This window comes from Hypanus sabinus, chromosome 17 (assembly GCF_030144855.1).
Source record: "Hypanus sabinus isolate sHypSab1 chromosome 17, sHypSab1.hap1, whole genome shotgun sequence".
NCBI classification, from domain to species: Eukaryota; Metazoa; Chordata; class Chondrichthyes; order Myliobatiformes; family Dasyatidae; genus Hypanus; species Hypanus sabinus.
The window spans coordinates 15,644,146-15,662,995 of NC_082722.1; the positions used below are offsets into that span (position 1 = coordinate 15,644,146).

Sequence of the window (18,850 nt, forward strand, 5' to 3'; positions counted from 1 at the left end):
GACTACACCTGTAAAAGGTGCATCCAGCTGCAGCTCCTGACAAACTGTGTTAGGGAACTGGAGCTGGAATTGGATGAACTTCGGATCGTTCGGGAGGCAGAGACAGAAATAAACAGAAGTTACAGGGAGATAGTCACCCCTAAGAGTCAGGAGACAGGTAGTTGGGTGACTGTCAGGAGTGGGAAGGGGAATAGACAGGAAGAGCAGAGCACCCCTGTGGCTGTTCCCATCAACAATAAGTATACCGTTTTGGATACTGTTGGTGGGGACGACCTACCAGGGACAAGTTGCAGTAGTTGCGTCTCTGGCACCGAGACTGGACCCTCAGCTCAGAAGGGAAGGAGGGAAAAGAGGAGAGCAGTAGTGATAGGGGATTCGATAGTTAGGGGGGCAGATAGGAGGTTCTGTGGAAGAGATCGAGAACCTCGGATGGTCTGTTGCCTCCCTGGTGCCAGGGTCCGCGATATCTCGGATCGAGTTCTCAGTATTCTCAAGAGGGAGGGTGAGCAGCCGAATGTCATGGTCCATGTAGGGACCAATGATGTGGGTAAAAAGAGTGAGGAGGTCCTGAAAGGTGAGTTTAGGGAGCTAGGTGCCAAGTTAAAGGGCAGGACCTCCAGGATAGCAATCTCAGGATTGCTACCAGTGCCACGTGCAGGTGGGTTTAGAAATAGTAAGATAGCGCAGATCAACATGTGGCTGAAGACATGGTGCAGGAGGGAGAGCTTCAGATTTATAGATAATTGGGCAGTTCTCCAGGGAAAGTGGGATCTGTTCTGGTTGGATGGTTTACATCTGAACTGGAAGGGGACAAATATTCTTGCAGTTAAGTTTGCTAGAGAGGCACAAGTGGATTTAAACTAGATACAAGGGGGGAGCGGAACCAAAGTGTAGGAACAGATGTATGGGAGAAGGAAGAAAAAGAAGACAGTAAAGTTCTTTGTACTGTTAGAGATAAACAGAGAGGAAGAGGTGGAGAATTTCTTAAATGCATTTATTTTAATGCTAGGAGCATTGTAAGAAAGGTGGATGAGCTTAGAGCATGGATTGATACCTGGAAATATGATGTTGTAGCTATTAGTGAAACATGGTTGCAGGAGGAGTGTGATTGGCAGCTAAATATTTCTGGATTTCGTTGCTTCAGGTGTGATAGAATTGGAGGGACAAGAGAGGGAGGTGTTGTGTTGCTTGTCAGAGAAAATATTACAGCAGTACTTTGGCAGGATAGATTAGAGGGCTCATTTAGGGAGGCTATTTGAGTGGAATTGAGGAATGGGAAAGGTGTAGTAACACTTATAGGGGTGTATTATAGACCACCTAACAGGGAGTGAGAATTGGAGGAGCAAATTTGCAAAGAGATAGCAGATATTTGTAGTAAGCACAGGATTGTGATTGTTGGAGATTTTGATATTCCACACATAGACTGGGAAGCCCATACTGTAAAAGGGATGGATGGTTTGGAGTTTGTAAAATGTGTACAGGATAGTTTTTTGCAGCAATACATAGAGGAACCAACTAGAGAAGGAGCAGTGTTGGATCTTCTGTTAGGGAATGAGATAGGTCAGCTGACGGAGGTCTGTGTTGGGGAGCACTTTGGGTCCAGTGATCACAATGCGATTAGTTTCAATATAATTATGGAGAGAAGGATAGGACTGGACCCAGGGTTGAGATTTTTGATTGGAGAAAGGCTAACTTTGAGGAGATGCGAAAGGATTTAGATGGAGTGAATTGGGACAATTTGTTTTATGAGAAGGATGTAATAGAGAAATGGAGGTTAATTAAAGGTGAAATTTTGAGAGTATAGAATCTTTATGTTCATGTTAGGTTGAAAGAAAAGGTTAAAAGTTTGAGAGAGCCATGGTTTTCAAGGGATATTGGAAACTTGGTTAGGAAAAAGAGAGAGATCTACAATAAATATAGGCAGCATGGAGTAAATGAGGTGCTCGAGGAATATAAAGAATGTAAGAAGAATCTTAACAAAAAATTAGAAAAGCTAAAAGAAGATACAAGGTTGCTTTGGCAAGTAAGGTGAAAATAAATCTGAAGGGTTTCTGCAGTTATATTAATAGCAAAAGGATAGTGAGGGATAATATTAGTCCCAGAAAATCAGAGTGGACAGCTATGTGTGGAACTGAAAGAGATTGGGGAGATTTTGAACAATTTCTTTTCTTCGGTATTCACTAAGGAGAAGGATATTGAATTGTGTAAGGTAAGGGAAACAAGTAGGGAAGTTATGGACACTATGACGATTAAAGAGGAGGAAGTACTGGCGCTTTTAAGGAATATAAAAGTGGATAAATCTCCGGGTCCTGACAGGATATACCCTAGGACCTTGAGGGAATTTAGTGTAGAAATAGCAGGGGCTCTGACAGAAATATTTCAAATGTCATTAGAAACTGGGATGGTGTTGGAGTATTGGCATATTGCTGATGCGGTTCCATTGTTTAAAAAGGGTTCTAAGAATAAATCTAGCAATTATAGGCCTGTCAGTTTGATGTCAGTGGTGGGTAAATTAATGGAAAGTATTCTTAGAGATAGTATATATAATTATCTGGATAGACAGGGTCTGATTAGGAACAGTTAGCATGGATTTGTGCGTGGAAGGTCATGTTTGACTAATCTTATTGAATTTTTTGAAGAGGTTAAGAGGAAAGTTGACGAGGGTAAAGCAGTAGATGTTGTCTATATGGACTTCAGTAAGGCCTTTGACAAGGCTCCGCATGGAAGGTTCACTCGTTAGGTATTAATATTGAAGTAGTAAAATGGATTCAACAGTGGTTGGATGGGAGATGCCAGAGAGTAGTGGTGGATAACTGTTTGTCAGGTTGGAGGCCGGTGACTAGTGGTGTGCCTTGGGGATCTGTACTGGGTCTAATGTTGTTTGGCATATACATTAATGATTGGTATGATGGAGTGGTAAATTGAATTAGTAAGTGTGCAGATGATATTAAGGTAGGTGGCATTGTGGATAATGAAGTAGGTTTTCAAAGCTCGCAGAGAGATGTAGGCCAGTTAGAAGAGTGGTCTGAACGATCACAGATGGAGGTGCTACAATTTGGTAGGAATAATCCAAATAGGACATAGATGGTAAATGGTAGGGCATTAAAGAATGTAGTAGAACGGAGTGATCCAGGGAAAATGGTGCAGAGTTCCCTGAAGGTGGAATCTCATGTGGATAGTGTGGTGAAGAAAGTTTTTGGTATGCTGGCCTTTATAAATCAGAGCATTGAGTATAGGAGTTGGGATGTAATGTTAAAATTGTACAAGGCATTGGTAAGGCCAAATTTGGAGTATTGTGTACAGTTCTGGTCACTGAATTATAGGAAAGATGTCAACAAAATAGAGAGAGTACAGAGAAGATTTACTAGAATGTTACCTGGGTTTCAGCACCTAAGTTACAGGGAAAGGTTAAACAAGTTAGGTCTTTATTCTTTGAAGCGTAGAAGGTTGAGGGGGGACTTGATAGAGGTATTTAAAATTATGAAGGGGATAGATAGAGTTGATGTGGATAAGCTTTTCCATTGAGAGTAGGGGAGATTCAAACAAAAGGACATTATTTGAGAGTTAGGAGGCAAAAGTTTAGAGGTAACACGAGGGGGAATTTCTTTACTCAGAGAGTGGTAGCTGTGTGAAATGAGCTTCCAGTAGAAGTGGTAGAGGCAGGTTTGGTATTGTCATTTAAAGTAAAATTGGATAGGTATATGGACAGGAAAGGAATGGAGGGTTATGGGCTGAGTGCGGGCCAGTGGGACTAGGTGAGAATAGGCGTTCAGCACAGACTAGAAGGGCCAAGATGGCCTATTTCCGTGCTGTAATTGTTATATGGTTATATGATGAAGAGTGATCAAGATGAACTGTAGTCATTTGTAATTACCGTATTTCTATAGTAGCTTTTGGAATCTTGTCCTCTACACCAGTTTCACTATTGCTAGTCATGTGACATTACATATCGTCCTCTTCCTCCACCCTAATTAAATGGCATTAATTAGGTTATGGGTGCTGTTAAGTCTCAGCTGGACTCCCCCTGCTGAGTTATTGCTGTACTGTTGTTACATGGCCATTGAGGTGTAAGGGAGATTATTACTGGGACTATATTTGTAGAAATCTTCATAAGAAGCTTCTCGATAGTGTTCCTTTTGTGTCGTTTTGTCATGTCTCCCTCTTCTGCTCTGCTGAGAAGTGAACCTGTGGATGCTGAGGGATATCCCTGATAAACACCACCTCTGCCCTACACCTCTTGCCTCTGCTGCTTCTCATGGCTCTCCCTGCTCCGCTCCTCTGGCTGCTCTTGTTGGTATTGTAGGACCGTGCAGTATGTAGCAGATGATGATGAAGTCACTCCATCTGTTCAGTTTGTACTACCGTGCACCCCTGAACAGAAGGCAGCAGAATCTCATCTTGACAGGACCTCCTGCTCCTATTGTATCTGGCCTCCGCCACCTTACTTGGAGAGTGCAATTGTGTGAGTGGCCATGGGTGGTTCATGTTGGCAAGACCCATCCCTCAGGTTTCCTGCTGACAGCAGAGAGTCCCTCTGAGTGTAAGAAAAATATTAAAGTCGCGCCTTGTTCAACCATGACTGTTGTAGGTTGCACCCTAAAACTCTAGTACGTACCAGAAAGGGGAAATAATCAGTGTTGCTCAAAAGATAATCTAATTAGCTGTATACTAGATCCCAGGAAAGTGTCACAAGTGTCCATTAAAGATTTTCATTGAGCATTCTTTTTTCTTACAGAAACAAGTGCAAGGATGATTAGCCTGTGAGATATCATTTCACCAGCAAATCATCCTGTGAAAGGAAATACAGGAGCCTTAGGTCTGACATTGACAGGTTCAGGGACAGTTACCAGGCTCCTTCCTGCACCAGAGTGGATAACTTCACTCACCTCAACTCTGAACTCGTTCCACGACCTATGAACTCACTTTCAAAGACTGCAGAATTCATGTTCCCAGTATTATTTGTTTATAATTATTATTGTATTTGCACAGTTTATCTTTTATAGACATTGAAATTCTAAAGAGCATTACAAAGAGGGGCCAATTTGGAATGAAAAAGTAGATCACAGAATGCCACACACGGGTGCTAAGCAATACTTAGCTCTGTAATCCCAGCAGGTAGATGAAATGGAGAAGATAAAAATAGAGAAGATCAGCAGCAGATACATCAAACATGGATGACGCAGGTTCTAATATATTCCATTTGAGGAACTAAGGGTAAAATTAACGCTGCTCTGGGCAAAGTCTTCAGATTTTGGTTCCTAATTCGTGCTCTAAAGCAGCATCTACACGAGACTTAACAGAGCAACCTTGTGAGTTTCTGCAAGACTCAGGCCAGGGCTGCACACTCACCCCAAGCTGGATCAAAATAAACTAGACTTTTAAAAAAAATTAGATTTTACTGAGTCAGGAAGTACTTATAGATGGGACAAGCACGACAGGATTCATAATAACAGCACACATGTGACATTACATATTGTCCTCCTCCTCCTCCATTTCATCAATTAAATGGCAGGCAGGTTATGTGTGCTGTTTAGTTTCTGTCCAGTCAGCAAGACTCAGACTGATTGCCATATTTCCCATCAGGTGACAGCCCCGAGTTCCTGATCGTGATGGAGTACTGCGAGCTGGGGTGCTTGCGCAGCGTTCTGGAAGGCAAATGGCATCTCAGCTGGCAGAGTCGTGTTCACATGGCACTGGATGCTGCCAGTGGCTTGTACAGGTAGACTGGGAGAATGGAGAGATTATGCTGCAGTTTAGCAGAGTTGTTCATCCCTGGGTTTGCCAAACACAGAATGTAAATATTACCCACTCCAAAGTGATGGCACCGAGCCTACATAAGGAACTCATAACCATGGACACCAAAAAAAAGTGCTGGAGGAACTGAGCAGGTCAGGCAGCATCTATGGGGAGGAATAAGCAGTCAACATTTCAGGACTGGAAAGGGGAATTGTAACATTAATGGCCAGGAGATCTATATTACAAAATTGGAAAGAAGTAAATCCTCCTACCATATTTCAGTGGTTCTCTCAAACTATTTCTTGTTTAAGTTTAGAAAAAATTAGAAGTACTGTTTTTGATTCATCAATTAAATTTGAAGAAACTTGGGGACCGTTCATTCGACACTTTCATATGAATTAATTTGGCTTCTTCCAGACCTTTACTCTTTTTATTCTTGTTCTGGTATGGAGTTCCGGAGTTTTTGACACTATCATATACTTATAAACTATTATTATTGCCCATGTTAGTTTAGGTTTTTTTTATTTCTTTAAATATACATTTTTTCTTGTATTTTATACTTTTTTTTCTTTTGATGATTATTTTTAATCTTTTTCATGTATAATCAATATAGATTAGATTGATTATTGTACGATCTTTTTTTTGCTGATAGTTTAATAAGATATTGTTATCTTGTTACTAATTTAATTCTAAGTCTAATGTATTCATAACCTATTTAATATAATACTATGTTATGTTTTTTTATAAAAATTAATAAGAAGATTGAAAAGGAAAGGGGAAAGAAGCCAGAATAAGAAGATGGGAGAGGGGAAGGAGCAGGTGATAGGTGATGCCAGGTGAGAGGGAAGGTGGGTGGGGGAGGGGGGATGAAGTGAGAAGCTGGGAGGTGACAGATGGAAGAGACTGAAGAAGAAGGAATCTGAAAGTGCAAGATATCATTCCTCCTAATAAATGCTGTCTGACTTGCTGAATTCCTCTGGCATTTTTGGTGTTACTCTGGATTTCCAGCATTTACAAACTTTCCTGTACTTATAGCCATGGATCTGCTAAAATTATTAAAACATTTCAGGAGCTTCTCAGAAGAGCACCAACTAAAAGGAAAGATGTTTGAAGATGTTCTGTTTTGTTCATTTTTTTTGTGCAGGAGAAAGGTTATGATGATTTGAAGGTGGGTTATGGTGCCATCAAAATGTTTCAAATGGGATGGAAATTTTATTTAAAAAAACTACTTATTCTGCTTTGGGAATCTAAAATAAGAATTAGACCTGGACCTTTCAGTAATGACATCAGAAAGCATGTTCTCAAAGGTTCATTTACTAGCAAAGTATATAACTCTGAAATTCTTCAATTCAACGGATAGCCACAAAACCAAAAAAGAAAAGAAAGACAGCACGATCATCAACCCCCAAAATCCCTCCTCTCACACAAAAAAATTAACAAAACAGATCAGGCACATCAACGCCCAAATCCCTCCTCCCACACAAAAAAAAATGAACAAAACAGATCAGGCACATGAACCCTAAAATTCCCACAAAAACAGATCAGGCGCATCGATCCCATAACCCTTCTCCTGTACAAAAAGATGAACAAAACAAAGACTCAACAAAACTCATTCTCACCCAAAGATTAGTTGAAATCTTGAATATTGAACCCACAAAGCTGTGAATACAGGTCAATGCAATTTTAAGACCAAGTCCAAGAGTTTTTTTTATTATATAACTTCATGAAGGGAAGTAGAGAGAACCCAGGTCAACAAACTGAGGTAAATCAATAGGAATGATGAAAAGGGTCAAGGGATTGAACATCTTACATAATCCTACAAATTCCTAAATCATTGCTGCTAGAAAAACATTTAAAATCATAATCAGCACAGGAAAGGGTGTTACTTAAGATGGAGTTTAAACAACACTCACTGATAGTGAAACTGATAGTTTATAGGAGCGTTGGAAGATGTGGAATAGAGCTTCCTTTGTTCTGAGACCTGGCTGAGAAACAGCTCTTGCCTCCTCCTGGAGCTTGGCCTTGCATTCAAATCATCCGCTTTGTAGCTGCTCACCTGCACTCAGTGTTGTACAACTTGCCTGTACAGTGTAAACCCCCCCCCCCCCATGTTACATTCCTAGAAAATTGTCCATATCATGATTTTTATGTAACGGCAATCCACACGTGTAATAGTTAGCACAACACTTTACAGCACGGCAGCTGTAAGTTGAGGGTTTCATTGGCGCCGCTGTCTGTAAGGAGTTTCTATTTTATCCCTGTGACCGCGTGGGTTCCTTCCAGTGTTCCCATTTCCTCCCACGTTCCAAATATGCACAGGTAGGATCAGTGAGTTGTGGGTATGCTATGTTGGCCCCAGAATCTTGCCCAATACAATCCTCACTGATATTTTTTTGATGCAAATGATGCATTTCAATATATATTTTGATGTTTCAATGTACACATGACAAATAAAGCTAATCTTCTGTCTTTATCTTTTTTTCACCCTTTTTGAATCCCATAGAGGTGCATTCCTTTCTGGAAGTTTTAAAGTCAGCAGGAATGTGCCCACAGTCAATCATGAGTAAGATGGAAGCCTTTATGTTTTTTTATTTCACAAGGAATATGGAATAAACAAGGACATTCTGATTATACTGTAGGCAGAAGAGAATGATTCATCAGAGCTGGAAAAAAAGATGAGAAGTTACAGCAAGAAGGTGGCAAGAGGGAGGAAGAAGTAAAGGGCTAGAGAAGGAGGAATCTGATAGGAGAGGGTGGAAGAAAGCAAAGGGGGAGGAGCACCAGAGAGAGGTGATAGGCAGCTAAGGAGATGAAGTGAGAGAGGGAAATGGGAATGGAGATGTTCCGGGGTGGGCCAATTACCAGAAGTTCGAGAAATCAATGTTCATGTCATCAGGTTGGAGGCTACCCAGATGGAATATAAGGGGTTGCTCTTCCAACCTGAGTGTGGCCTCATCGTGGTGGTAGAGGAGCCATGGACCGACAGGTCCTCTACTGTTCCTCCAGTTTCAAGGCAAGTTCCTCTAGCATTTTGTGGATGTTGCTTGGATTTCCTGCAGATTTTCTCATCAGAAGAGAATGCTGCTGTTTTCAGTGGCTATAAGTGGATGTGACATTGTTTGATTACGTGTTTTTGTCAGGATTAATAGAAAAATTGCCTTGTCACTTTCAGACCTTGGCTTTCTCAGCTAATCCACTTCCTTGTGAAGTAAAAGAACATAAAGACTCTCCATCTTCTTTGTGATTGGCAGGTTTTTTAGCTATTGTCAACAGCTGTGCTGTGCTTCATTGCAGGTTGCACCAATCAACTGAGAAGTTCAAACTTCACTGTTCTATTGACAGCACCAGATTCCTGGTTGACCATGGCCTCCGAGTGAAGGTTAACTGATATAATCATGAGCATCCACCATTAAAATTAACTCCAGTCTTCATATTTGGATCATTCAGGAGCACAAATAAATATTGTGGTATTCTTTGTCTCTTCATTTGTTCAGCTGGGGGGCATGGACTTGGCCAAGACAGAGACCTCCATCCGACAAATTGACACCTCCAGTGAGAAATCCCAGTTGTTACCATACATCTCACCACAGCAAATGAGTGACATCAACTACAAGTATGACAAGCCCTGTGAGGTGTACAGGTAAGAGTTTAAGCAGGAGAAGGTAATGGACAAATCTCACTAGATACAGACAGTATCTGAGCCAGGTCTGTGAGTATTCCCAACTTTTTTTTATGCTATGGACCTTTAATTGAAATCATATTGCAACAGTATTAGATTGGTGTGTAACAGAGAGCAAAATACTGTATTTAGAGTTTTTAAAGGTCAGATCAGAAGTTAACAATGATTCATCCTGCTATATGAATCGTGTACTTTAAAACAGATTATCAGGGATCAACATATAATAAACTATCTGGCTGTTATTGAATTAGTTCAGAATGGAAACTCAGGAGTGTAAAGCTATTCTGCATTAAACTGGAATCTCATTGACAGTAATTGTTATACTCTCAATCACAGTCTTATATCCAGTCCTCACTGATTTACAATCCAAGGTCTGCAACTTCATTAGGTTGGCCCCAGGACCTGTCTTGAATTCTTTCCTAACAAATATGTCTCCATGCAGTGTAAGTCCATTAATCTGTCATAGTCAAGCCTTTGATGATGCTAAACTGAAAGATTTCCAAATTGTTGGATGTTGTTTCAATTCATTAATTTTAATGCACATTTTGTGATGTTTTGCAGTAGAATAATAACTTATAACTTAAACTACCCTTTAAGTTTAGATAGAGTGTAGGAAAGGAATCTAGTGAGTTTCAAGAAAGATCAGAGAAAAGCAGCCAGGGAGTTTCAGGAGAGTGTGGGAGATGGGCCTCAGAATTTGACCTGACGAAGAGTCTCGGCCCGAAACGTCGAAAGTGCTTCTCCTTATAGATGCTGCCTGCCCTGCTGTGTTCCACCAGCATTTTGTGTGTGTCCTCAGAATTTGAGTTTAAGGGCATGACAGGACCAGGCCACTGGTAAGTTTAAAGGGAGAACAGGAACTAGGATCCTGGTATGTTAAAAGCAGTATTAGAATCAGCACTTGAGAGCCTGATGCCAAACATCAAAATGTCCAAACTATGGGATTCCTGTTATTGGAATTTTACTGTACATGTACACATTGAGGAACTGATCAATATCTGTGTAAATCATCACCAAGGACCCCAACCACCCAGGACATTCCGCCTTCTCACTGTTACCATCAGGTAGGAGCTACAGGAGCCTGAAGGCATGCACTCAGTGATTCAGGAACAGCTTCTTCCCCTCTGCCATCCAATTCCTAAATAGACATTGAACCCGGGAACACTACCTTACTACTTTTTTTAAATTTCTGTTATTTTGCACTACTTATTTTAAAACAACTTTTTTATAGACGTATATATACTGAATGCAACTCAGTTATTTTTTCAATATTTATTCATCATGTATTTCATTGTACTGCTGCCGTAACATTAATGAACGTATATGCCAATGACATGAAACCTGATTCTAATTCTGATTCATAAATGCAGTGATCAGTTTCCAAACAGGTTGTGTCAAATGGCTCCTTCTTTTCCCTGCTGTCAAGGACATTGGAGGTCTCCCTGCCTTCCCACCTCCCACAACTGGAGCATTTCACTATCCTGCCTGGCATCTCTAAGTCCTAGCCGAGCAGATACGAAGAAGAGAAGGAAAAGAACTTGAGCTTTTCTTTCCTTTGCTTTCTGTGAGTGAAGCCTCGAAGTCTTAAGATCACCACCCTGACTATGTCCACTCAGACAATGGCTGCCTCAACAATGGCTGCTTGCCCATGCCATCCTTTAATTTGCTGTTACTAATCAATCCCCAACCCCAATTGGTTACTCTATAACTCTGCCGTGGCTGGCTCCCACCTTTTATCCTTGAATAGTGGATTTGATTGAAGTCCCCTCCTGGCCAAGCTTCCGATATCTGGTTAAAGTTCTATGTGTTAATGAATGCATGTTCATGCTTATGGAATTTTATAGGACAAATATTTATGTCTATTTGGGTGATGTATTGGTACAAAGGAGAAAATGTGCATCGTATTAATGTTATAGTTATTCACAGAACACTTAATGCTCAAGGTTACTGAGTATTTGGTATTTATTCATTTTTCCTTTCAGTTTTGGGATTGTTCTTTGGGAGATTGCCAGCCGTAAAGCACCGTTCAAAGGTAACAAGTAAAATTTTATGTATTTCACCTACCTTAGTTTCAGCCTAACTAGCTGTCTCAGCAGGCTCATCACTTTCTCCCCCCACACGCAATCTCACCCCCCATCATTACCACTACCACTAAATGGACCCTATTTCTTGCACTCATCCCATTCTGCCACATCCTTGGACTTGCTGCCTTGCTAACAATTCCACTAGCCCCCTGCCCTCGAGCCCCAGCCCCCTGCCACCTGCCCCCTAGACTCCTGCTGCCTGCCCCTTGCCCGTGGATGAAAAATCTGCAGAATAAAATCTGACATTAAAACAGCCCAATTTCACTCATTGCCTCCAAGATAACATTCAACTAAAAGCGTATAGGTTTGTTTCCCAAAGTGTAGACTTACAAAGAAGAATATATTTATGAGCTGCCTTGATTGATGATTTCAGTTTGATGTTTAAGCTTGATGATTTGTATATGTATCCACTAGCATCATTTAAACTCCTGTTTGCAGCTCTGAAAATCCAATCTCTCGATCAGTTCCATTACACCATGGGTTTGGTTATTTGTACCTTCCAGCTCCTGCTAACATAATCCTTGAAAATTTATTACACTGAAGACCATTCTTCCCATTGTATCTGTGCCAGCTGAAGAAAAGTTTCCCAGAGTAAACACAATTCCAGCACTTGTTCTGTAACCTTCGAAGTCACAGCTCTTCTATTTAAATGTGAAGAGTGTTTCTCCTCCAGCACCATTCCACCAGTGAATTCCATATCTCGTTATGAAATATTACTTCTATACCACCCCTCTGTTCCTTCGATCAATTAAAGGAAATAGATTCTTCCTGTTGCTGTAATCCATTCATGCTTTTGAATGTACATACCTCAATTCTCTACTTGGTCTCTTCCTCTGAAAGAAAACAGCCCCTGTTTATTAAGTCTCTCCTCAAATGTCCAATGTCCAATATCCTTATATGTTTCCTGTGCTCATCTTCTCCAGACAATCACATCTTTTCTGTAGTGTTTGATAAGCACTGGTAACAATATCCAAGCTGTGGCCATATCATTTAGTATATTCTCCCTGCTCATATATTCTGTACCTTGGCTAATAAAGAAAATTATTCTTCTTCCTTTTCTCCACCCTACTGTTTTATTTAGGGATCTGTGGACATACAATTCAATATCCTTTTGTTTCTGAATATTGCCTTACAGTATGTCTTGTATATTCCCATAATTTGTTATACCTCTCCAAGCACATAATCTTATATTTCCTGGCGTTGAAACACATTTGCCACTTCTCTGCCCAAATTGACTAGTCAATTTACATCTCCCAATACCCTTAGAATTCAGCTCAGCTCTACTTCATCTGTGCATCTCCCATTTCTCTTCCCTTGCCCATACAAGGCAGTGTGCCTGTCTTAGTTCCATTACAAAGCTGGGCCTTGTCATTTGCTCTGATGTTCTCACAGGATTTGTGGAGGAAGCTGTTGGAATTTGACTCTGTAGTGTGAGGTTGATCAGAGTCTGGGTGGCATTTATCACCAGTGACATTTATGGTGGAAGCAAGGAGACTGGTCATACAGCATTTAGAATCATGAGCCAGAAAAATTGCCTTAAACTTCTCCTTTCTTGAGCAGGTTGCAGCAATGAAGAAATCCATAAAAAAGTCTGCGAGGAACGAGTCTGTGAGCCTCTGCCAAGTGACTGTCCCAAAGACCTTTGTGAGCTGATAGACGAATGCCGTGCCTTTGACCCCTTTGAGCGTCCAAAAGCTGGAGGTAGGCAATGGAGTTGCACTGGAGGATCCTAAATAGCAGCATCACGGAAGCTACAGAGAGATCTCAGTTTGCCTGGGCGAAAAACACATACAGAAATTAACAATAGACTAGAGGTGCAGGAGTAGGCCATTCGGCCCTTTGAGCCAGCACCGCCATTCAATGTGTTCATGGCTGATTATCCACAATCAGTACCCCGTTCCTGCCTTCTCCCCATATCCCTTGACTCCGCTATCTTTAAGAGCTCTATCTAACTCTATCCTGAAAACATCCAGAGAATTGGCCTCCACTGCCTTCTCAGGCAGAGCATTCCATAGATCCACAACTCTCTGGGTGAAAAAGTTTTTCCTCAACTCCATTCTAAATGGCCTACCCTTTATTCTTAAACTGTGGCCTCTGGTTCTGGACTCCCCCAACATCGGGAACATTTTTCCTGCCTCTAGCGGGTCCAATTCCTTAATAATCTTATGTTTCAATCAGATCCCCTCTCATCCTTCTAAATTCCAGTGTATACAAGTCCAGTCGCTCCAATCTTTCAACATATGACAGTCCCGCCATCCCGGGCATTAACCTCGTGAACCTACACTGCACTCTCTCAATAGCAAGAATGTCCTTCCTCAAATTTGGAGACTGAACACAATACTCCACGAGTGGTCTCACCAGGGCCCTGCAGAAGGACCTCTTTGCTCCTATACTCAATTCCCCTTGTTATGAAGCCCAACATGCCATTAGCTTTCTTCACTGCCTGCTGTACCTGCATGCTTACTTTCAGTGACTGATGAACAAGAACGCCTAGATCTCGTTGTACTCCCCCTTTTCCTAACTTGACACTATTCAGATAGTAATCTGCCTTCCTGTTCTTGCCAGAAAGTGGATAACCTCATATTTATCCACATTAAACTGCATCTGCCATGCATCTGCCCACTCACCCACCCTGTCCAAGTCGCTCTGCATTCTCATAACATCCTCCTCACATTTCACACTGCCACCCAGCTTTGTGCCATCTGCAAATTTGTTAATGTTGCTTTTAATCCCTTCATTTAAATCATTAATATATATTGTAAATAGCTGCGGTCCCAGCACTGAGCCTTGTGGTACCCCACTAGTCACTGCCTGTCATTCTGAAAGGGACCCGTTAATCCCTACTCTTTGTTTCCTGTCTGCCAACCAATTTTCTATCTATGTCAGTACCCTACCTCCGATACCACGTGCTCTAATTTTGCCCACTAATCTCCTATATGGGACCTTATCAAAGGTTTTCTGAAAGTCCAGGTACACTACATCCACTGGCTCTCCCTTGTCCATTTTCATAGTTACATCCTCAAAAAATTCCCAAAGATTAGTCAAGCATGATTTCCCCTTTGTAAATCCATGCTGACTTGGACTGATCCTGTTACTGCTATCCAAATGTGTCGTAATTTCATCTTTTATAATTGACTCCAGCATCTTCCGCACCACTGATGTCAGGCTAACTGGTTTCTAACTCCCTGTTGCATGGTGTCCCAAGCCCCACAATGAGCTGTGACAGAGGACACAAGCAGAGAGGTACAGCTCTGAATGTCTTCCTTCTACATCTGATGCATTACTGACAGCAGGCCAGTGCAAGGAGCACCATGAGTCAGAGATCCCCAGTTTGTCAGATCTCCATGGTTACGCTAGAACCACCGAGAATTAAATCTTAATCAGTTGACAGCTACCTGGGAGAAGGATGTGATGCATTGTTCCTTTGAACACTTTTATTCACCAATCATGAAAATATTGCAGAGAGGGGCAAAAGGCTGTTTAAGTCACTGTTCAGAATCATCAATTTGATGAAAGGAATGTGTTCACATTCTAAACAGGATTGGAACACAATTCAATCCAATTGACAATAGGGCAGGTAATGAAATCTCTAGAACAAGGGTTCCCAACCTCACTTAATGGTAGATGCTCATGACATAAAAATGATTGGGAACAACTGCTCTAGATATGCAGCCAACAATGGAACACTCAGGGTTCATCTTGATGAAATATTCCAACGGTACGTAGATGTTACATTGCGTACAACATGAGCTCCAGATGAAGTGATCCAAAGCTCATCAGACCCATTTTGGTGAATGCACGCTGCAAAGCCAAGGGGGCTGTTGTGGCTCAGTGAGCAGCCGATGGTCATTCTGTTGTGTGAACAGATCGTTGATAAAGCTCAGTCTGCTCCCAGGGAGTGCGCAGAGGAACTCCTGATTGTTTCTCATCTTGTCACACACAATTTCTCCTCTTGCTTTCAGCTATCGTTGACAGGCTGAAGAACATCCTAAAGAGAATTACTGAAGCAACCAAAGAAGCAAGGAATTGACTCCTGTCGGGATTCGATACTTGCTTGGCAAGTCCCAGCAATTGCATTTGCCCAGGCATGCTACACACTACAGTTGTGCAACTTGAATTTGGCTTTGTGCGACACTGATTCATTAATGTCTGTAAACTCTGCACTCCTGGTCATCAAAAATAAAGTGTTTTCCCTTGTTTATTCACAGTAGAGTATTTACGGGACTGAGAAAGTACAAAGTGCATTTATTATCAAAGTATGTATGTGGTATACAACCCTGAGATTCGTCTTCCCACACGCAGCCACAAAACAAAGCAAATCCTGGAACGCGTTCACATAAAAACCTTCAACACCACCCCCAAGCAGAGAAAAAACAACTTCTGCAAACGGCAACAAGAAAATCAACCTCCCCCACACACGCAATAATACAGATCACACAATCAGCAACTAGAACATCAACCCCCCGCACACAATAAATCAAATTGTATAAACAGCAACCAGAACATCAACCCCCCCACACACAAAAAACAAATTGTATAAACAGCAACCAGAACATCAACCCCCCCACACACAAAAAACAAATTCTGTAAACAGCAACCAGAACATCAACCCCCCCACACACAAAAACAAATTGTATAAACAGCAACCAGAACATCAACCCCCCCACACACAAAAACAAATTGTGTAAACAGCAACCAGAACATCAACCCCCCACACACAAAAACAAATTGTATAAACAGCAACCAGATCATCAACCACCCACACACAATAAAACAAATTGTGTAAACAGCAACCAGATCATCAACCACCCACACACAATAAAACAAATTGTGTAAACAGCAACCAGATCATCAACCACCCACACACAATAAAACAAATTGTATAAACAGCAACCAGATCATCAACCACCCACACACAATAAAACAAATTGTGTAAACAGCAACCAGATCATCAACCACCCACACACAATAAAACAAATAGTATAAACAGCAACCAGAACATCAACCCCCCCGCACAAAAAACAAATTGTGTTAACAGCAACCAGAACATCAAACCCCCACACATGCAATAAACAACAAATTGCACAAATAGATATGTTGTGCATTCAGAGATGCTCTTCCTCACATCACTGTTGTAACACATGTTTATATGAGTTACTGTCACCTTCCTGTCATCTTGAACCCGTCTGGCCATTCTTCTCTGACCTCTGTCGTAACAAGGCATTTTCACCTGTCGAACTACTGGTCACTGGATTTTTTTTAATTTTTCACTGCATTTTCTGTAAACTTTAGAGACTGTTATGTGTGAAAATCCCAGGAGAGCTGCTGCTTCTGAGATAGCCAAATCACCTCGCCTGGCACCACAGACAAACTCACTTAGATCATATTATCTCCCCATTGAAGAGGTCTGAACCTCGACTATGTGTGCATTCTTTTATTCATTGAGTTCCTCCCACATGATAGGCTGATTAGGTATTTCCATAATGTGTACCACTGAGGGAGCAGTCCTGTCAGCTGCTTTCCCTAGAATGGGACATTAAACATCTTCTCTTACTGAAACATACTAAATTCTTACAACACTTGAGAGATGAAATGCAGGGATGGTGCATCCTTTGCTTGGGCTGTCTGGGTCCTGGAGTAACAGTCTCAAAATAAAACATCAGCTATTGAGAATGAGTTGAGAACAAGTCTCTTCACCCAGGGGTAGTGAATCTTTATAATTCTCTACACAAGAAGGCGGTGAAGGTTGAGTTGCAAATGCATTCAGGAAAGTAATCCATAGATTTATAGATATGGATTCCTTTCAGGAAATTGCCATTGAGGTAAAAGATTTGCAAAGGTCATGTTGAGTAGCAGAGCTGACACATGGCCTCCTCGTGCTTCTGGTTCTTTCTTTCTTCAAGTCTCAGTAAATAGTACAAGATCGTATAGCGCCAGTAAGAAGGAAAACACCGGGGCAGAGTGGGCAGCTCGGATAACTACTGCCTCACTGCTCCAGAAATCTGGGTTCAGTCATGATCTTGGATGCTGCCTGGGGGATTTGTGTAAATTCTCTGTGTCTCTGGGTGTTTCAGTTTCCTTCTACATGCAGGTTGGCAGGTGAACTGTTCCCTGCAAGCCACTCCGGAGGCAGAGGTGATTGGTCAAACTCACTGTGTGGAAAATTGTTGGAAATCCAGGATACATAGAAAGGGATTAGTTTAAGATTAGTGCCGATAGGTGGTTGGTGGTCTGTTTGGACTTGCTGGGCCAAGGGACCTATTTCGTCCTGTGTGTCTCTATGACTCCAAAAGCAGGCTCTCCCCAGCATCTCGGTAAATATTTATCTCTCAAACAGCATCACTAAAGGCAGACTATCTGTTCACCTATCTTATTAATGAATGTGTGCAAACTGCTGATACAACACCTCCAAAGACTACACTTCCAAGGTGACTTCACTGAGCGTACAATGCTTTGTGATACCCTGAAGTTGTCAAGTGCATTTTTTATTGCAGTGGTAGAACACAACTGACCATCAGGTGATGTACAGTCTCTGCACTTTCCCTTGAAGAATGCTTCATCTAAAGATCCTTCCCATTTCTGAATGTCTTCAAAATCCATTCCCATTCTATTTCTGCTTCTCAGTGACAAGCAAGCCATGATCCTAACCACTGGGCCTCCCATAGACCCAATCTCAGTGCCGCTACCCCAACACTTTTCTCAGCTTTCCTCAATACAACAGTGCATAATCCTTCCAACAAGCTGACAGCTAAATTGAATTAGTCTCGTGGACAACCTGTTCAACCTTCATCATCTTTTCTTCAAGATCAATGCAGCCTCAGTCTCCGATTTACAGTACTCTGATGGTGTTTGTAAATGCTCACATTTGGAGACCAAAGCCAAATTTTTGCTGAATCCATTCCTGAATGATATGAAAAGATGGGCTTCAAACTACACATCTGCAAGACAAATATCCTCTACCAGCTAGTCCCAACTGTACAACACCATCTCACAACAAAAATGATTCTCCATTAAGATTTCAATGTCTTGAGAGCCACCTCAGTGAAGATTAACATCTATGTCAAACTTCTCTTGCAACTACAGAGCTGGAGCTAAGGGAAAGGTAGTCTGGAGATCAAGAGCTCAAACCAAGCAACTGCACAGCCTATGTGCTACAAAGCACAATCAACAGTGGGCACCTCAAAGTAAAGCACATGACAGATGATGCCAATGCTCCACAGAATACTGAAAGCAGGATTAGCAAACCAGTATCAGATTCTTCTCCCAGGCCAACTTCCCAAGTTTAAAGGGTTTAGTCACAATTAGCAAGCTCCAGTAAACTAGCCACACTGTCTTCATCTCTGACACCAGA

At 41.6% G+C, this 18,850-nt stretch overlaps 1 protein-coding gene across 4 annotated transcripts in view; it reads left to right on the top strand.

Moving 5' to 3' along the window:
* The window catches only part of LOC132406712 (mixed lineage kinase domain-like protein), a 39,729-nt gene extending 24,029 nt beyond the window's left edge, over positions 1-15,700 (top strand). For all 4 annotated transcript variants that reach the window (XM_059992591.1, XM_059992593.1, XM_059992590.1 and 1 more), the window contains exons 6-11: positions 5,584-5,719; positions 9,031-9,115; positions 9,231-9,376; positions 11,398-11,447; positions 13,060-13,200; positions 15,462-15,700. In XM_059992591.1, the coding sequence (XP_059848574.1) occupies positions 5,584-5,719; positions 9,031-9,115; positions 9,231-9,376; positions 11,398-11,447; positions 13,060-13,200; positions 15,462-15,529 (626 nt within the window). In that variant the 3' untranslated portion in view covers positions 15,530-15,700. The remainder of the gene's footprint in view (positions 1-5,583; positions 5,720-9,030; positions 9,116-9,230; positions 9,377-11,397; positions 11,448-13,059; positions 13,201-15,461) is intronic.
* The last annotated feature ends 3,150 nt before the right edge of the window (positions 15,701-18,850 follow it).